We start from the raw sequence: 20,680 nt of genomic DNA, 5'->3' as shown, positions 1-20,680 counted from the left end.
TGTACCAAGAAGTGCATCTGATGTAGGGTTGAACTAGGGCCAAGGTCACAGAGTACAATGTCTACAGGCACCCCACTGGTAATATGAGGGACCTGGTAGAAGTGAGGACTTTGAACTGGAAAGCTAATGTCGTAGCCTTACTCAGTAGCCACTCCTTAGCTGCTGCCAAGTACCTGTGCATACAAAACAGAACTTCTAGCTCCTCTTGGGAATTGAATTAAATAACAATAGTGTGCTCAAATTCCTACATGTAACAAAGTGTTAACACAGAGAGGAATAAGAAAAATCTACAAAGAGCCAGGTTGGGCCTGTGGGTATAAATTTGCAGTGTCTGTTCTGGAAGTTTGGTTTCCAACTCCTAGAAACCAGAATCTAAAAGTCTGGACCTAGGTACAGCATTTGGATCTTTAAGCCTGGTGTCCACCCAGGTTGAAGTCTGGCCCTTGGGACCTTAGCTGGGCTCCAATGGGACATAGCATCATCAAACGCTTTTATTGCTAAGTGTTTTTCAGCCTCTGTAGTCTTGTACAGAAATTGTATTTTGCCTCACAGTAAGTTACCTGAATATCTTCCCAAATGCAAATAGGGTAGAATTTCAGATGTAGAAGGCCTTTTAAATCAAGTCCAGTCTCTCCATTAAGTGGACAAGAAAACTTGATGCTAGATAACCAAGTTCTGCTTCTAATCAGTTTTGAGACTTGGGACAATTCCTTGTTCTCCCTGGATCTCATTTCCTTACTCTGTAAAATCAAGGGAATGGACCACACAATTGCTAACATCCCATAATCCTGTGATTATTTTCCTTGGTTATACCTTAAGGCAGGGGGCAAGGGGGTGGGGCAGGAGAAGATAAATAACTGAGGGAAATTGGGACCAGCCGTTTCCAACATGGTGGTCATCTCTGATTCTTCCACACCACCCCTGGGAGATCTTGGGATATCCTGTCAATCATCCAGCCCCTCCAGGCAGCTGCCCAATAGGTGGATACCATGTAGTTACTTCATCGTATCTCTAACAGCTGGTCATTGGCATGGCTTCCAGCGCCAGCTGTCTGTTTAACAAATGAACGCCATCAGATCCAAGAGGGGCAGGGCCGGGCCTGGTGGAGAGCTTGACATAACCCATCACCACCACAGAAACAAGTAGAAACGCATGTCCTCCTGATGGCACATCAGCAGGCAGCAGGCTGGGGAATGAGGAGCATCGTCTACCCCAAAGACGATTTGCTCCACGTCTTGCCAATGCACCAGGCGCTGTTCATGTGGTTTCAGCCGAGACCAAAAAGACGTGTCCTCTTTTCCTTCTTGGAAAGTCGCTATTTTCAGCCAGTATGTATTGAAAATCAACTGCATAAATCCCTTCCTATCCAGACTTTAGTAACAAAATGAACTTGAGTGGTATTCAAATAGCAAGTGACACCAATAATTGACAGGCTTTGATTGTCAGGCTGCAAGGAGTTGGTTTATAGAGTAAGGGAAACTAATCTTGTATCAAAACATTTACCTGAATTGCTATGATATTGAGAGTTTAGACTGCAGTATGTGACTCTGCGAGGTGGTAATGTCTAAGTTTTTAAAAAGAAACCCGAAGCCCAGGTGGCATAATAAAACTTGGTAAGCTGCATTTCAGGTGACGTGTGCTCACTATGGGAATTTCTGTCATCTAAATTTTTGTCATATTTCATGGTAATGCCAGGCAGAATATGTGTTAGGTTGGTACTCTCGGAGGCAGCAGATCTCTACAATGTGAGAGTTTGCACAAATTGCACAGAACCTTCAGCCATTCCTCACTGTATACGAGTTCAAATAGATCCTCCGGGGCGGTTCACTCCCATAGGATGTTGACTTTGTAATATTCCTTCCTAAATTCAGTGTGAATGCTCATGCAATGCCATCTGAGTCCCAAGGGCACAAAGTCAAACACAACACTGTCTCTGCTTCACCAGGGATTTACATTTCAGGGAGCGAGGGGGAAACTAGAGAAGTCACAGCCTCTTTGGTAAGTGCTGTGTTAAAGTACAGGATGGCGCAGAGGCTTATGGGAGGGCTCCGTAAATCAGAATGATGAATTGGGAAAGGAATATATCCGATTAGTCATGTTGATCTCTCACAGTAGAAGTGCTTTTTTCATCAATGTCTTGCTTATTTTTATGACCCCCTTAGCACCAATCATGTGGCTTTGTTTGAGAAATGAATTTATTTGCAAAGCACCTATCATGTGCCAGACACTTGGCATGCAAAGAATGAGCAAGATAGGCACAAGTCCCAGACTTCGTGGAAACTAATAGAAGCAGTGAACAGTAAACACAGTGACAAAAGAGTAACAGGATGGACCATCAAGTACTGATAAGGGCTATTACAGAAAGATCAAGCTGACCGAGATGGAAAATGACAAGATCTGCTTTGTTTCAATAGGGTGGTTTGAAGAGGTTGCCTTTAGGAATTAAAAAAAAAAATGAAGTGAGTTTTCTAGGGGAAGAGCAGGCACAGGAAACAGCAAACAGAGACTGAGATCTGAGATGGGAGCTGAGGTTTCCTGTTTATGGCCGGCAATGGACCCAGTGCAGCTGGAGTTCAGTTTTTAGAAAAAGGATAAGAGAGGCAGAGATGTTAGAGAGGTTAGTGGGGGGCTGGGTTTGGAATGGACTGGACTGGACCAGAGGGAGGCTTGTAATTCTTATTTTCTTGGCTGAGGATTCATCCTGTTGTAATAGAGCATGAGGGAGACCTGTTCCATGTGATGGTCTGTGAAAGTAACTGGTTTATAAAAACAGCTATGGATGAGAGAGAGCAGACTGTCAGCAGGGGGAAAAGCTCAGAGGTAGGAGCTACGGAGATCCACTGGACATGGACATCTGTCAACATTCTCAGCCACGTGATGCCGCAGTCTGTATACGAGTTCAAATAGATCCTTGCAACAACGAGGAATGAGAGGTGGGGAGCACAAATGTGGGTCCTGAATTTCTCTCTGAAAAACACCACTTAGATGGCTGTGCGGTGGGACCATCTCCTCCCATTCACTCAACCCCCTCCATGTGAAGACCGACTGCAAGACACAGGTCCAAATCCTGGAATGCTCTAGGGAGGAAGGCTGGCTATGTAGTCTCATGCAAAGTGCATGGTAATAGGGAGCATCTTAGTCACTCACAATTAACCAATGGCCCTTGTGGCGGCCGTGTATTTCCCGAATGATCTCCTTCAGCCTCCCTTGAATGGTCAGGCTCCTGAGAAAAATCCAGAGCAGAGGATAATGTGTCAGTCAGCTCTTTCCTTCACCTTCCCTAGCTGAAAATATCTTCATGATCCAGCTACTTGTAAAGGTCATGCAGCGTTGGGATCTGTTCCTCTTGCCGATGGGTGGGGCATGTTTGGGTAGCTGAGGACCTGGGAAGGCATGGTTTCTCTTCCTTATTATTCTGTATGTATCTTTCTCCCAAAGGTGTGTGGGCACACAGGACCTGGCTTGGCTGTGGGAAGGCACAGTGGTCCAGCCACGCCCATTGTATTTAGAATACATGAGTGGGGGAAATGAGAGCATCGCAGGGGGGAATGTGAACTAGGTGAGGAGTGGAAAGAAAGGCCCTGCTCCAGAGAGCAGTTCAGCCAGGTAGCTCTGGATCCACGGAGGGACTTTCTCAATGTCACCATTGATTGCAGGGCTGGGCACTCCTTTATTTCCTACTTTCCAGTATGAAGATGGAGATGGGAGGCCATGAGGCTGACCCTCTGACTTGACACTGCTTGATCCCAGGCTTCATTTCTGAGAAAGTTGATTTGTGTCTCTAAATCGCTCTGATCCATGCAATGTACCATCCCTGAAGTGCTTTGTTCTGAAAGAGTCAAACTTTAAAAGTCTGTTATTTGAACTTCCCCTTCCCCTGCCTGAAGTCACAATCTTCTGAATTTTAATAGGATACATGTAGCCAGATAGCCCTGAAATATGGAGGAGTTCATGAAAAATAAAAGGCATCCATTGACTGGAAGAGTTGTGAGAGTCAGGTGAGCATTTGCAGAAGAGGTGCTCCATGCCCTGTCTGGTACCTGAGCAAAACTGCAATAAGAGAAGGTAGGGAGAAGGAGAGAAGGACTCTCCAACATCTAATCATCATACATTAATTAATAAGTGTTGAAACATAGGTTGTGGTTGCTTATAAAATCTATATGCATTTGTTAGCATTTATGGATTTTTTTAAAAAAATACTAAGATTCATACAATAGGTTATTGTAAATATATAAACCATTTTCATATAATAGCTTAAAAAACAGAGTCCATTCTGAAGAATGGAGCCAGGCATGTCTTGAACAGAATCTGGGTACATTTAACTTCCAGTGTTGAGCTGTGAACCACTTTATTCTTGTCTCATGGGATTTGGGCCGTTGAAGTCACTAAGTTTTTATTTCAATGGAAATAATTATTAATCAGCTAAACAAATGGATTCCATGAATATGTTGTTAACATCTTTTGAGAGCTGGTAGAATGATGTGATCTCTACCGGTCCTGGTGATTATAGTGTAAGTGCTTTGAAGAAAGGGACTAATCTATTCATCTTCGTGTCAGGAGCATAAGCCATTGCTTGTGGTCAAAGCCATGTCAGTTTTGGAGCTAGATTAGGTTGGTGTAAGTGAAAGAAAAAGATAATTCATTTTGAACATCCAGGTGAGGGTAGAGTTTGGTGAAGACTTCTGAAGCAGGATTTGGGAACCTTTCTTCCTAGTTTATCATTATCAGTGGAGACTCAGAAAGCCACAGAGACTTTCCCTGCCTTGCTGAGGTTCAGATTCCCCTGGACAAATCAATCTTGTGCAAAGATACACCCATATGGGCTGCAGGCTGAGGACCCATCGGGCATCTGTGGAAGGACCTTGGTGTGCCCGGGTGCTTGCTGCAAGGGAGGGCCGTTACCTGCCTCATCTAAACAGATGGCCAGCATGTGACCTGAGAGCTCTGCTCCAGGATCCTGATCCCATCCTGCCACATTCTCCAGAAAGTGCCCTCAGCAAAGACTTCCCATGCATGCTTGCAGGCCATTCACAAACCCCCCTTTCCCCTCGACGCTGGTCAAACTGAAAAGAGACCTGTGGCCTTTTTCAGTGGAGAGGGAAGGGAAGAGGTTAGGTCTTCAGAATGCAGGAAGGCTGGATTAAAGCATCTGAACCCACAAAATGATGGATGTGAAGCCAATGGGCCCGAGAGGGACACAGAAGAGGAGCAGCCTGGTGATTTCCTTCCCCGTCATCTTTGCCATCTCCACCCAAACACACCAAGACCCAGAATCCCCGGATTAAGCCGCTCTCCAAGGTAGAGACATTCAGGATTTTGTCTCTGTCTAAATATCTTTGGCCATAGCTGTGAGATGTTCATTAGTGTGTTTCAGTTCTTCAAACTTGGCTTAGTCCTCTCATTTACTTTTTCAATAAACTGGAATAATATTCATGCTTTTATTTTATTATTCAGTTGGGCCAGAATTTGGGGTCCAATTGAAGAGGAAAATTATAATATAAACACAGTTAGAAAAAGGCTTGGCTTCTTGGCTCTGTGCCCTCAAATAATAATGATAAGAATAATAAATATGCACAGAGTGTTGTCCCTGGGCCAGGCACTGTCTTTAAATATTAACACGTTTAATCCTCTAAAAACCCAGCAGAGGAAGAGCTCCCATTATTCCCATTTCACAGGCCAGGGCCCTGACTCTCCGAGAGGTTTGGAACTTCCCCAGGAGATCAGGGAAAAACAAAAGAAGCACTTCAGCATGACAGAACTGTGGACACTTGGTGGCTCTTATCAGCCTCATGCTGTTCTGTCACCAGACTGTGAACAGCTGTGGAATATCAACAGTACTGACGAAGGGTGGACTGGCAGGATTTTGCAGGGTCATTGGTGGCTGTACAAATCTGGAAAATATAAATCCCCACCTATCGCATACTTGGTATCATGAATCCTACAGTGGTAACGTTGATAACCAAGAATGGGTGGCAGGTGCCAGATTTCTTTTAAAATCTCTCTATATTGTTTTCATCTAAAAGCACAAGGTATTTTTCCCTTTGATAGTAACAGGGGATCTGGAACATATGCCTTTTTGAAATGCATGTCTGTGTTTGGAGATCTATTCCAATTGTCTATTAAACCATCTCTGTGTGTAGATGCCAATGACCAAAAAAAAAAAAAAAAAATCCATTTAGGATTCCTAGAATTCTGTGCTTCAGAGAGAACTGAGGATGTTATCAGTGTCATTTTGCACGATTCCTCTCTCTGCCTTGTTCTCTGTGGCCCAACAAATTCTGCCTGTTCTCCCCTGGGACTTGGTAAACAGTTTCTGACTTATCAAATCCCTAATGTTCTATTTGAAGCCACTGTAAAACTTTTTTTTTCTTTTTTGGTACTGGGGATTGAAGCCAGGGTCTCTTTACCACTAAGCCACATCCCCAACCCATTTTATTTTTTATTTAGAAATAGGGTCTTGCTAAATTGCTTAGAACCTCACTAAGTTGCTGAAGCTGTTTTTGAACTTGCGATCCTCTGGCCACAGCCCCAGCAAAGCTTAAATTTTGCTTCTCAAGACCTTCATTTCTATATTGAACATTTCCCTTAACTCTTTGTCTTCTTCTCATTCCATTTTATCTCAGTAATTTTTGTGGTTAGTGGAAGGAACCCTAAAATATCCTCTTGCCTTTCATTTTTCTCAAGTAAAGACTTCCTGGCCTTCATTTTTAGACTTTTATTTCCCCCGACTCCTTTCCCCAATCTGGACCACAGATTTCTGTTGTTTTGTGTTGATGAGACTTTCTTTTTTACTTTTCTTTTTCGGAGGGGTAACAGGGATTGAAACTAGGGGCACTTAACCACTGATCCACATCCCCAACCCTTTTTATGTTTTATTTCGAGACACAGTTTTGCTAAGTTGCTGAGCCTGGGCTGGCTTTGAACTTGCAATCCTCCTGCCTCAGCCTCCTGAATCAGGTGAGCACCATGGCTCACCCAGCCAACCTGTCCCTGATTCTCAATGAAGATCATCCTCCTATAATCAATTATTTGTTCTTTGGTGCTATTGTTTGAATAAAATAATATATTTTTTGAAAGAATGTGGTAAACTTGAGTAAAATAACACTATTTTTAAAGGTTTTTGTGGTTAGGTTAAAAATTTAAAAAAAATTTTTGATTATTGGTGACCACAAATCTACTTCTTTCCCAATATTTTTCCAGCCAGCCTATGAGGGGCTGAATCTGTCAATTTATACTTGATTAAAAATAAAATAAAATAATGATAGTGCCCACTGGGCTCTTTTTATTATTGCATCAAGATACTTCTTTAAGGTTTACGTCATTTCATTGGGAGTTCTGATTCAGTTGCAGTGAGCATCATTAGTCTACAAAGTCTTAATTCTTTGATTTTTTTTTTTTTTTTTTTTTTTTTTTTTTTTTTTGGTGGACATAAGGCCTGGGATGCAAGCTCCTTGGATGTGGCTCCCTCTTCCAGGAGCGTGTAACTGCCTGATTCTCATTCCTCTTTAAGGCTGTTCACAATGAACCTTTTCAAGTGAATTGTGCTTCCATCCCACCACTGAATTTATCAGGTATTCCTGGAATCTGTGTTCTCCGTTTGCCTATTAATTCTAAAGCCTTTAATGGAATTGAAATATGACCTACAGGGAGGGCATCTTAAAGGAAAACCGGGGGAGATTTCATGAAGTGTGATTTATACCTGATGTGAGTTCCTTCAGAATTATTCTTTGCTCTTTTGGGTTTTTTTGCTCTTGAAATCTAAAATAGGAAACGTCTGCTCACCAAATGTACTTTCTCACCTTTTAAGGTAGAAAATGGTAAAATATCTGAATAGAATATGGACCATGGTCAGTAGGCACTTTGTTTTAAAGCCCAGAAACTAAACCATGTGGCAGTTTTTCTATCCATAATCTTGGAAAAGATGGAACACTCTGAACTCTGTACATCCTAGGTTTTCAGTTTTGGAAACACTGCAATGAAATTGACTCAGGTGCATTAAAACAGGTCTGGGACCATAACCTAGAGCTTCTGTATCTTTTATTATCTTGCATAATGAAAATAAGTGAAACACAGATTGTCCTATAAATGGGATGTGGGGACCATATGATATCTTTTACATCAATAAGCCATCTTGTAGGTAGGACATTGGGCATTGTGTTATCTGGGACGTGGGACAAAGGGGGCTAATGTGGAGAGTCATTGTTAACCTGTCCTTCTGCGGACTCCAGTGAACCACCCAGCTCTGCCCTTGGCTCCTTCTGTGGAGGGAAAGGAGAGCTGGGAATGTTTCCTTCACCACCAGCAGCTGCCAGCATCTATTTTGCAGTGGACATGGGGCCTCTCCTGTCCACCACTCACGGGAAGCCTGAGTGACCTCACACTCCACGCCTGCCTTCTCTGCAGGCAGCGAGGTCTCTGCTTTCTTCCTGCTCTCATGAGCTTTTCTGCTGGTCAGTTCTGAGCTGTTCTTCTCTGAGTTTCATGAAGACTGCCCCTGCCTCAATTAAAATGCACATCAGAAAAGCACCCTACAATGTCCGACCCTATCATTCATTTCCCCCCTTCCTACCCCTTTTGTTACTGTTCCTATCAGAATCCTGAGCTCTGTCTTTATGCTATATACAAAGAAATATTTTATTTTCATATATTTACTAGTCTAATCTTTGTTTCCCTCATTTAATTGGAGGCCAGGAGGGGACCAAGGATCTGTCTCCTTCACCACTGTCTGGCTCCTTTGGGAATCACTGGGCTTATATCCGAATGTTTTAAGATGTGTTCATTTGCTTAGATTCCAACAGTTTCCATCAAACCAGAAAATGAATATTTTTCTTCTTTATTATGTAGCACTATACAATTATTGTTTCATTATAAAGAATTATTGCAGCTTTGTGTCCTGGTCATGCTGCAGTGTGTGGATTAGTGTGTTTGTCCCAATATAGGAGAATTTTTAAAAAAATTGTTTTCTTAATATAGAAGTTTTTCACTACTTATTTGTGTAATGTACAGTTTTCATGAAACAGAGAAAATTGAAAGCTTCCAAACCGGTTAGTCCAGTCAAGACTCTTAAGTGGCTTAAGCCTTTGATATTAGTTGAACCAAGTAAGGAAGTTAGTGAGGCTGCAGGGCTTTCAAGGATAATTTACTTTTTTTTTTCTTTAACTAATCACTTTGTCCTGGGGGACTGTAAATGGTGTCTTTTGTCTGCATGCTGTTTGAAAGGAGGTGAAGGCTTGTCTTGGATAAGAAGAGGGCCTGGCTCAAGGAATGGGAAGCCCATGGTCCATCTGTATGTACTTCCTGTGGGGATTTCCTCCCAGGTACCTGGGAGGTTTAAACAAGTCTTTCTGAGTTCCCACGTCTTGTGACCTCGAACCTCTTTCCCTTCTCATGTTGGCAGGCTCTCAGTATCCCTCCACTCTGGTAAATGTCTATAAAATAAGAATCAAATACATACTAGCTGCTAATTAGTGGTGTGCACCAGGGTGACCCAAGCAGCACCTGGTAGCAAGTGTACGTTCACGTCACATGTCAGGCAGGGATAGTGTTGTGTTTTGTTTGTTTCCTTCACTGGAGGGAGACATGAAGCCACCAAACTATGGCCTAGGATGTTTTGGAAGCAGGAGGGAGTCTCTTTGATGGGGTTATGAGTGCAGCTTCTTTGAGGAGATAGCATTAAAGCTGGGCATCAAAATGAGCACAAGAAAGCCCACTGGAGAACAAGATGGCAGGTGAAAGAAGAATGTGCACTAGCAGCATTAGAGTGAAAGGACTTAGTAGGGTCACAGAGTGAAAGCAACATCCTATTTGCAATAGCATGAAGAAGAGGGAGAGCCAATGGATGAAGTTGGCAGGGTTTGCAGGGGGCAGATTGTGCAGATATTTGAGGCCCAGGATAAGAGATAATATCAGGGTGCATGGGATGAGTTTCCTTACCTTGGATGAGAACTTGGCTGATATGGAGAGGACAGGTGCAGTTCAGAATACTAGATAGTGTCCAAATGAGCAATGACAGCTTCTGCTAGCATGGCCTGGGCCAGATGTGGAAGGGCATGCTCCTCAAATATAGTCCTAGAGATAGGATAGACAGGATTACTGGGATTGTGTGATTTTTACTTTTTCTTTTCTTTTTTTTTTTTTTTATATTGCCTATTAGTTCTCCTCTCTCATAATCTCCCAGAGGATGTGGATGCGAACTGTTTTATTTTTTTAGTAGGTACCTATTTCTTTTAAAGGCCTATGCCTAGAATAAGACCAAGACTTGGGAGTCCAGTGACGACTTGGTGAATGAAACCATCTGTTTTTGTGTCTGGGGTCTAGATACAATGTCAGTGCCCCAGTCCATAAAGAAGGTGGCAGGAAAATCGGGACCAAACCACACAGTGTGTTTTGTTTGTTTCCTTCCCTGGAGAGAGACATGAGGAATAAGAAATTGAGTCCAACCTAGGGCCAAATTAAAGCCTGAGGATAGCACCTCTGCAGCCACCTGCCCACCTGCCCTGCCCCCAGATTGGCTTGGGTGCCAACCCTGTGTTCCCAGAGGAACCTGTCCTTGTCACCTTACCCCACTTAATCATCTGCATCATACTTATGGATCCATGTGCCTGTGTCTTCCTGGTTAGCCACCCACTTTGTGATTCTCCTGCACAGGTGTGTGCCTAGCACATACCTGCATGCCAGGTACCTGCTTGGTGCCTGATGAATATGCATTGAGTCAGTCACTTACCCTCCTCATCAGTCATCCAAATTGCTACAGTCTAGAGCATATAAAGGACTTTGGTACAGGTTATTTTCTCTCTGTGTGTGAGGTACAGGGATAATTTTCCACATGATGGAGGTAAGGTCCAGCCTATTGGTTCATAATATTGTGATACTCACCTGGACAGTTCAAAACCAGAAACCACCAAGGTTATCAGTCACATTAAAAAGTGATTCTGAGGTCAAAGATACAGGATTTTGCCTGGGGGAGAGAGTATATGTGTGTTCTTGAGATACCCGGAGGATGCAAAGTTCAGCAAAGTTCAGCAAAGTTGAAAAGTCTCTGGCCTGTTATCGGTGCTTCTCAATCTTTAATGGGCCGGTGATCTGAGTCAGAAGCAGATTATGATTCCACAGGTCTGGGTGAGTGAGACCCAAGAATTTTGCATTCCTAATGAGCTCCAGGTGAGGCTGAAGCTGCTGGTCCACAGATCACAATTTTCACAGCAGGGCCTGGGTACCAGAGAACTCTGATATCCAGAGAAGGGAGCGTAGCTCATGCTCAAAGGCAAAGGTGCACTGTGGCAGCAGAATCAGGTACACATGCTGTGCCTTGAACTTGGAAGGGGAAACTCCTCGGGTGGGCTCACCAGGTTCCCTCCTTATTGATTTAACAAGTGTCTCTCTTTGTAATAGTGTAGCTCATTAGACCCCTGCTTGCAAATAACCACTCACTCCTTCCTTGGCCATCCTTGCTGGTTCTTTTAACTAGCACTTGTGAAATCAAGATTGAATATCTTGGTTTTACTATCCATACTATGAACTCCGTTCAAGGAAGCCAGGCATTTGTATATTCAGCCCTCTGCCAGGTGAGTAGCAGTGTCTGCCCGGCAGGGGCAAGCAGTACTGCCTGTTGCTCAGCCCCTTAGGCACACAAACCAAGTTGCCTAGTTGGGAATATAGCTCTGCAGTAGTGTGCCTAGCATACATACATAAGTGCTTGGATTTGATACCTGGGCGCCACCCACTCTACTCTAAAAATGTTGACCGTGGTAAGGAGTTCTGGCTCAGGAGATAGAGTGCCAACACTACCTTTTCCCACCTGCTAGCTTATCCTCAGCTTGCAACTCTGTAAAATGGGAAGAATGATAGCAACATGTAATGGTGCAGATAAAATTGAGATGGTAGATGTCCAGCAATTTGCCCAGCTCCTGTCCACGGGAAGTAGTCAGCACATATTTGCTGGAAATCCATCCAGAAAAAAGGAGATGCATGGAATCGTGAATGTGTTCTTTGTGTTTGGCTTTTTAGTCAGGTCTAATAAGGACACGAAAAAATGAATTCCTCATCTCACCGTTACCTCAGCTGCTGGCCCAGAAACACAACTACAGCTCCCCCGCGGGCCACCGTCCTCATGTACTGTACAAAAGGACAGCAGAGGAGAAGGTGCAGCGGTACCGGACCTCCCCTGGCCACTCCCCAAGTCACACTCCCCCTGCGTCCCAGAGTCCAGAGACTGAGTACCACCATCGAAGGTGGCAAAAGCAGCATTTTTGTGGACGACGCAAGAAATGTATGTAAGGAAACTTTTTCTCGCTCTGTTCTTAGTTGGGCCTCCACGGGGTTTCTTGTGTGCTGTTGGGTGACTCTGCAGGTTAAGATGGGGCTACGCTGAGCACCTACAACAGTGTGGTCTCGGATAAGGACCAGTACCATTTCTGCCTGGCAGAAGCTGGATGACGTTCTTCTGGGTGAAGCTAGGAAAGACTTAGATTTATCTTCCTTCCTTCCTTCCTGGCTCTCTCCCTCCCTCCCTGTATCTCTTTCTTCTCTTATAGCATCTCTGAAATTTGGCCACGGTCTTATCTTGGTGATAATGATAAGAGAAAGCCAAGGCAAATGTCTAGGAGTGATTGTCTGTTCTTTTGGGGGACATAAGGAAGAGACTTGGCTCATGAAGAGGGGCAGCAGTGAATGACAGGACCCCTGAGCATGCTTTGTGACCCAGGCACCACCTTCTGCATATTCTAGACAAGCAGTATCCAGTAGAAATACATTACGAGTCTCAAATGTCATTTTTAAATTTAACAGTTACATTTTTTAAAGTTTCAAAAGTTCAATTAATTTCAATATCATTTTATTCAATATATTCAAAATATCATCTCAATAGGTAATTGTTTTGAGAAATTGTTAATGAGGGATTTTGCCTTCTCTTTTCATATTAAGTTTTGCAAATCTGGTGTTTATTTTACTTTGGGAACTCAATTTGAGTTGAAATGATAAATTTTTATCAGAAATACTTAACCTGTGTTTAGATTTCAGAAGATTTAAGGTTGAAAAAGTCGATTTACATACTCTGACTATTCTAAAGATATACCTTTTTCAATAGCTGCATTGTGGATTGTACTTCAAATGAAATGAAATGAAATAAGTGGATTCCTCTGTTGCATCAGCCACAGTTTAGTGACTCAGTAGCCACAGTGGTGAGCGGTTCCCTCGGTGGATAGCACAGGCAGATGAGGGCCCTTCTCAGGGAGAAGAAGAATTGGCATTAGTAGGAGTTTAATCAGGAGCACTAATAAAGTAGCGATTTTTCTCCATTTTTATTGATGTGAAAAATCTCCTTGAGGAACATTCATTTAGCACCTGTCTATGAGGGTGGTGTCAATCACAGGGGTGAGATAGTGATGACGGCATGCATCCGACATGAGACATTAAAGCTCATCTTCAGAACAGCCTTATGAATTAGTAGTATTCTTTTTTCATGGAAGATGCAACTGAGATCCAGCGTGACAGGGCTAATGAGTGGTCAGCTTGCGTTTTTACAGCTGAGTCTTCATGATGACCATCTCATGGCTCTATCAGTTGTTATAGTATTAAATTATTTCTAGACTTGTTTAATACATGGTTATGTCCTGAGCTTTCTCAATGTCCTTTCCTTCCTAGGGTACCCTTGTTCTTGTCACTGTGTTTGGACCAATAGTGTCAGGCCTGCCCCTACAGACACTGCAGGTCTCTGCTCAGAGACTGTGGTGAAAAGTATTTAATATAGTTTTACCATCACCCCTGACTTTCCTGTTTCCCCAATAACCAAGGGTCCTCTGGGATGGCTCATCGTGTGCTATGTTTAATACCACAAGCTAAGCGCAAGTTTCTAGAGAAGTTCACTTTTAATTTGGAAAATAACATGAAGTGTCATGAATTCAGATCCCAAGGGTAATGTCTATTTTTACGATTTCTGAGTAAAACAAAATTAGCGTTTTTCTTCTTTAAAGATCCTTTAATTTATTTTTGTTGACCTGCTTTTTCTGCCAATTAGAATAATAGCTGTTTTTTTTCTGACTCTCTAGAGCATGTTGAGTGAGCTACTGATCTACCTGTCCACCCACCCACACATCCAAACAGCTATGGCATGGATTTTTCTTGACCACACGCTAGGTGCAAAGTGCCAGGGCAGACAGCTTAGTGGAGTGGTGCAGCGGGGGTGACCAGTCTCTCTCCTCCCCTATTTAGATCTCTCTCCATCTGTCCCATCCAGATATTCTCTATTGATATTCCTTCCACATGCTCTTATTTTCATCACAGATGCCCCCAAGCCTCCTACTGAGGACACCTACCTAAGGTTTGATGAATATGGGAGCTCAGGGCGACCCCGAAGGTCAGCCGGAAAGTCACAGAAGGGGCTAAACGTGGAGACCCTAGTGGTGGCAGACAGGAAGATGGTGGAAAAGCACGGCAAGGGGAACGTCACCACGTACATCCTCACCGTCATGAACATGGTAAGGGAGACTGTCACGTGTCCTCTGGCCCACAGAGGGCCGGAGTTCACAAACTCCCGAATGGGCAGAATGATAGAGGGAGCCACATGGTTTCCCTGGGAGGGGACTGAGATTGGAGGAGGCTGCCTTCACGGGCATGTGTCTGGTGAAATCGAATCCTACACACTTGTAAATATGCCTGACGGGTTGCCCCAAACAGTTGTGAATTTTTTTTTTTTGAGATTTTCTTAGATTTCCATTGTTCCAACAGGTTTCCAGTCTATTTAAAGATGGGACCATTGGAAGTGACATCAACATTGTGGTGGTGAGCCTCATCCTTTTGGAACAAGAACCCGTAAGTGGCAAACTTCACTCCTTTGGATTGCATTTATTGAATATCCACCAGGTGCAGATCCACGCACCAGTCATTAGGTACATTTGGACTTACGCGAACCCTTTCCTCAAGGAAAGTACAAGCTAATAGGGCCATTTAATCCAATAGTGAAACTAAAACACCGCAAAACATATATATTATAAATATGCAGATATGCACACAATTGGGACACAAAATATTAAATGTATATATAATATAAATGCAGTATAAAATATAAATATTTTCTTATATAAAATATATAAATATTACATAAGCTTTACTCTGTGGGTGCCTTTGATCATAGATTTAAGGATTACTTGGCTTTTGAAACTGGCTGTACCACATGATTGCAGTACATATAGAAGGATATTATGAAAGTAAGTTATCAGAGAATTCCTGTAAACCTGTAGTCTCCCTTGCACCATCTTCGGTGCAACAGAGGATCAACAAAGGGTCGTGACTGCCCTTGAATTAATTACAGTGAGGTGCAGGACACAGGCGTGGGGACGATCACAAAAGCAAACATATAATAACATGCGAAATTGCACGGTACTCCCTGCTTCGGACTGTTTTGCCATTTAAGCTGTTTTTCGAAGCAGAGATTACCCATCCCCTGAGGCTTTTCCTCTTCATCTGTGACCCCAATAAAGAATGTGAAAGGCAGGGAGTCAGGGGTGAGACAGACACTGATCTAGCTGCCCAGGTGTGTAGAGCCAGGGAGGTTAATGACTTGTCAAATCCCTCTTGGAAGTTTAGAAAGACAGAAGGGGTGTGAGTTGGCTGGAAGACACTTTTGTCTCAGCCTACCACTTATCCATTGCCCTAGGACGTTGAAGCTAGAGACACCCTAATTCAGGGATAATTAAAGTTCTTTCTCAAACCCCTCAACTTGACCCAAGTCAGTAGTTTTGACTGAGCAGGCATTTTGGTAAGCGATTGCTTTAAGGGTTGTTATCTTACCCTTGAGAACTTTTGTTGCACTGATTAGTTGCTTTAAAAATGATGAGCATTTACCTAGTAGATATTTTTCCTGAATAGATTTTCCCCCCTCCTGTCTTAGCTCAAGTGTTTTTGTCTACCTACCTTTTCCCTTGAAGCACGGTATTTCTGTGTTCGCCTGTATCAATGGAATGACTCAACAGTTCTCATCTCTGTGGCAAAAACAGTGCTCTGATGTGTGTGGGTTTTCCATAGGGAGGATTGTTGATCAACCATCATGCAGACCAGTCTCTGAATAGTTTTTGCCAGTGGCAGTCTGCCCTCGTGGGAAAGAATGGCAAGAGGCATGACCACGCCATCTTGCTCACGGGATTTGATATTTGTTCCTGGAAGAATGAACCATGTGACACTCTAGGTAAGGTATGAACAGATCCTTTCATGCACACCTGTGTTCGGTATGGAAACTTCTGGATAAATGACCATTGATCCTTATTAGAGAGTCCTAATACAATCATCTCTGCTTATACACCCTGAGAGGGATGAGACAGGAGGGAATAGACCCTTATAAGACCACCATCCTATATGTAGCACACTGCCAACTCAAATCTCATTATGCAGCATATCACTATATTTAAATTGTGGAAGATTCTCATGGAATCCTGGAATGTGGTTCTGTTTAACTGAACATGGTGTGGAATAGGAAGCCATTTACTTTAATCCTTTTGCATTTTTTTGTTGTTGTTGTTGACCCTGCTGTGATCATTGAGGTCTGTTATATGTCCCTGTTTAACAAGACCCATTGCTGTGACTGCAGAACTAGGTAGCTGAAAAGAAATTGACTGCTTTCCCTGGTACTGACTGTGCCACTAGGGAGCAGCGCCTCCTTTGGGAAATTGCTTGAGTATGCAGGGCTCAGTTCTTCCCTGTTTGTGCAAGGCAGGGAGAAAGAGGACTTTTCCATCTAGGCTATATTTTCTAAAATGTTTCATTGCACTTGTATAGGATTTAACTTTTTTTAAAAAAATTTTGATAAACTAGTGATTATCTGGATCAAGATCAGCAAACTTCCTCTATAAAGGGGCCAGATAGTAAATGTATTAGATTTTGTAGGTTAAGTCTCTGTTTTAAGTACTCAGATCAGCTGTATGAGGACAACAGCAGCCACAGAAAATACATAAGCCAATGAGTGTAGCTGTGTTCTAGTAAAACTTTATTGACAAGAGCCAACAATGGAAGCCATATTTTGCTGACACAGCTAATGATCTACAGTGATGATAAAATTTGGAGGGAGCTGAGAAAAGTTTACATGATTTGCTCACATCATTTTCTTAAAAGTACTTTCAAATCCCTCATGATATATTAGAGATAAAGGTAGATAGGACTTTACAAAAGTTTTGGTTGTATTTTTCCGATTAGGTATAATATCCCCATAATGCCCTATAAATCTGTTTTAGTAATTCACCTTTAGTCATGTTTTGCGTAAAACCACGATTTTAGGAATTATTCCATATGGGGGGTTTTTTTTAAATGAATTTTAAAACATTGCTTGAGTTTGGAATGTACAAAGTAATATCTAATAGCCCAACACATGGTTGATGTTTTGAAAACATCTTCTGAGAAGGAGGCAGTTTATCAGTCAACCAAAGGTCAAAGTCTGATGAAAACAAATACAGTCCCAGGAATCCTACCAACTGTAGGTCACTCTCTTTAAGCCACATGTCCTAATGTAAAGAGTATGAGCTTTGACTTCACACATGTCTGCGCTTGATTCCCAAATCTTGAATTTATGGTGGTGTGATCTTGAGCAAGTTGATTCCTCTTTCTGAGCTCAATTTCCTGATCTGTAATCATAGCCAGACATATTGCACAGTGTTTCATGTTGGGAACATTTGTGTAGTGATGATGCTAATAAGGCATATAAATTTTCTGTGCTTGATGCTCTCCTATATATAAAAGGGGAATTATAGTAGGTTTATGACCTCAGAAGGATGTTAGGAGGAACAATCAATGGCAATATCTAAAATCAGCAAAAAATATAACATGAATATTTATATATTGCTTCTACTACTACTACAGCACCCAGGACACAGGACTATATACCTTAAGTGTTTTTTCTTGCTAAAAATTGAATGCATTAATCCATGAAACTAAAATTGTGTGGAGCATTTGGAGAAGGTGATAAATGATCATGCATGCTTGTGCCCTCTTGGGATTAACATCTGACATTGATCTTTCCGTAGGGTTTGCCCCCATCAGCGGGATGTGCAGTAAGTACCGAAGTTGTACCATCAATGAAGACACGGGGCTGGGCCTTGCTTTCACCATTGCTCATGAGTCGGGGCACAAGTGAGTGGCTCCTGGATTCACCACTTTGCACAGAAACTGGCCAAGAGGTTCTTTGGCACTCCTCTAATGATGGATATTGATCTGGGTGGAATAAATGGGATAACTCATGAGTGCAGCTTAGAACAGGGCCTGACTATAAGAAGAGCTCAGTCAAGGCCAGTTATTATTCATGTTGCTCTTTTTATGCTGCAGCATTATGTTGTGTGCAAAAATGGACCACAGGTTTCTTCATTGATTTTCTGGTCTTTTAGGCATTTATTTTTCTTCATGTTTTGCTTGAGTGAAGATACTTTCAGCTCATTCTTTACATTAAGGAAATAATCATGGAGACCTGCAAACTTCCAGGATACAATAGCTTGCTGATTTAAATAAGTTTTTTTGTTGCACATCCTGGATATCCTTATAGTGGGTAATATTGTGTGCAGTTATTCTTTTAATTGACATGATAAATCTTTTTTTTTTGTGAGAATAGAGTTAGAAACAAAATGAGAAAACTGGGTAATGAAATAAATTCATTTTACTGGGCATATAATTTGCTCAGGAGACAATCTCCAGAGAATTATCAGACACTTGAGCAGCCACAGCTGCACTGGAAGAAATATCCTCACACAAGGTTCAAATATACTGCTTCACAGGGTTTCAAAGTGCATTGCTCTTTGGATATACCAATCTAGGAGTATGTGTACATATGAACAGTGTGTGCACATTTTATTTAACATATAACTTTTATACATCTTCTGAGCATCTGGTTCACTTCTGACATAAAAGCAAACATCCAGCTGGGCACAGTGGTGCATGCCTATAATCCAGCAACTTGGGAGGCTGAGGCAGGAGGATCGTAAGTTTGAGATCGGCCTCAGCAATTTAGCAAGCACCATTACCTCTGTCTCAAAAAAAAAAAATGGCTCGGAATGTGGCTCAGTGGTAAAGCCCCTCTGGGTTCAATTTCTTGTATTTAAAAAAAAAAAAGCAAACATCATCCATTCAAAAACTGTAATTCATAGTTTGATATTTTTGGTGCTGATGTATTTTATGTATTTTATGTATTTTATCTTCAGGAAGTCTGAATCATGGCCACTGCTCTTATCCAGTAGTTTCCCAGCATTTTATTTACATATACACATAACCATCTTCCCATCGAGGTATGAATGAACCAATTTTATTGTGAATGGAGGTGCAGAGATGCCCATTAAGCACAAAGCTCTTTTGTATAGAACAGGAAATAAAATATCTGTTCATGTTAAGCATATGTCTGAATTTGTTCCATGAGCATGAAGTCCAGATTAACGGAGCTCCCGTACACAATACTGGCATTGAAAGATGTCATCATTCTTACGTATGAGTTAAAATTACCCAAGACCAAACCCAACATTTTAGATAAAGGGAAAGAAAAACATACCCTTCAGGTAGGGTGGGAGAGAGGAATCAGATGTAAAGTACAAGTTCTAGGTGGAATGGCCTTGTAACTTTAGGTTTTATGGGGCAGGCATATAAAGAAAATAATGTGTGTGTTCTTTTCTAAAATGCTACGAAGAAGTTAGAAAATTGAAAATTTTTAAGGACAAAATTTAATTCATATTCAGTTTTCTTGTGTCCAGGAAATTCCAGAGAGGTACTAATGAAGCACCATTACCTCTTTGAGTAATATCTTCAATCTCTCCCCATCCCTTCTCCGTTTGGGGGAAATCGTGCTTTTCATTTACAGGTTTCAGGATTTCATAAATATTGTTAGAAGGATTGTTTCCCACACAAATCTCCTTGGCTTCCTGGTTAGGTACAAAGAATTCGGCAAAACTGAAGATGGCAAAACACTTTTCCCTGCATCTATGTTGAGATTAATGAAGACCTATTTGTGCACGGTCATCTCTATAATACCTAGGGAATTCACTGATAGAATCATGGTACCCAGCCACCCTGCCATTTCTTGATTGAGAAATTGGACAGAATGTTGGGAAAATGGCCAGATTATGGACACATGGGTCACAACAAAGCCATCTGTGGTTTTACCATATCTATTTGGTATAAACTGCCTTCAAAGGATAGCTATAAAAATTAAATTATATCACAATAACATCTTTATTTGCACACACAGGAATTACACCTGCCTTATAAAAAGGCAGGTTTTACTTCTTTAAATGATGAGATTAAGAACCTCCTAACTTATAACAACTTTCACATTTATATCCCTCTGTCCTCTGCTTTCCTAAAAAAAAAAAAAAATAGTCACAAAAGGCTTTTTTGTACACTGAATGTTTTCTTTATAGATGATTAAAGCAGTTAGGGAACTACCTAATACATGCCGTTACATAAGCTCTGTCTGTATCATGGGGGGATATGCAGGGTATGTGCACTAATAACACATTTATTCTACCAGTTAGAGAACTGGAAATCATTTAGTGCCAATGTACATAATTTCTAGGGAGTAGACCTCCTAAAGTCATTTTTACTAATTGGTAGAACCTTTTGCAATCAGATGGAACAAATTAAAAATTTTCTTCTATATTTAAAGGAAGTCCTTCATATACTTTCAATAGATGGTTTCAACCATTAATTTTTAAAGATGTTCATT

At 41.8% G+C, this 20,680-nt stretch overlaps 1 protein-coding gene across 1 annotated transcript in view; it reads left to right on the top strand.

Annotated features, from left to right (window-relative positions):
• Window positions 1–20,680, top strand: part of ADAMTS18 (ADAM metallopeptidase with thrombospondin type 1 motif 18) — a 618,263-nt gene that overhangs the window by 521,320 nt on the left and 76,263 nt on the right. The window contains exons 5-9 of the mRNA XM_081275079.1: window positions 12,007–12,268; window positions 14,281–14,474; window positions 14,725–14,808; window positions 16,021–16,180; window positions 18,006–18,111. Coding sequence (XP_081131205.1) covers window positions 12,007–12,268; window positions 14,281–14,474; window positions 14,725–14,808; window positions 16,021–16,180; window positions 18,006–18,111 — 806 coding nt within the window. The remainder of the gene's footprint in view (window positions 1–12,006; window positions 12,269–14,280; window positions 14,475–14,724; window positions 14,809–16,020; window positions 16,181–18,005; window positions 18,112–20,680) is intronic.

This window comes from Spermophilus citellus (assembly GCF_964194105.1).
Source record: "Spermophilus citellus genome assembly, chromosome: 18".
Taxonomy (NCBI): domain Eukaryota; kingdom Metazoa; phylum Chordata; class Mammalia; order Rodentia; family Sciuridae; genus Spermophilus; species Spermophilus citellus.
This window is presented reverse-complemented; position numbering and strand designations above follow the sequence as displayed.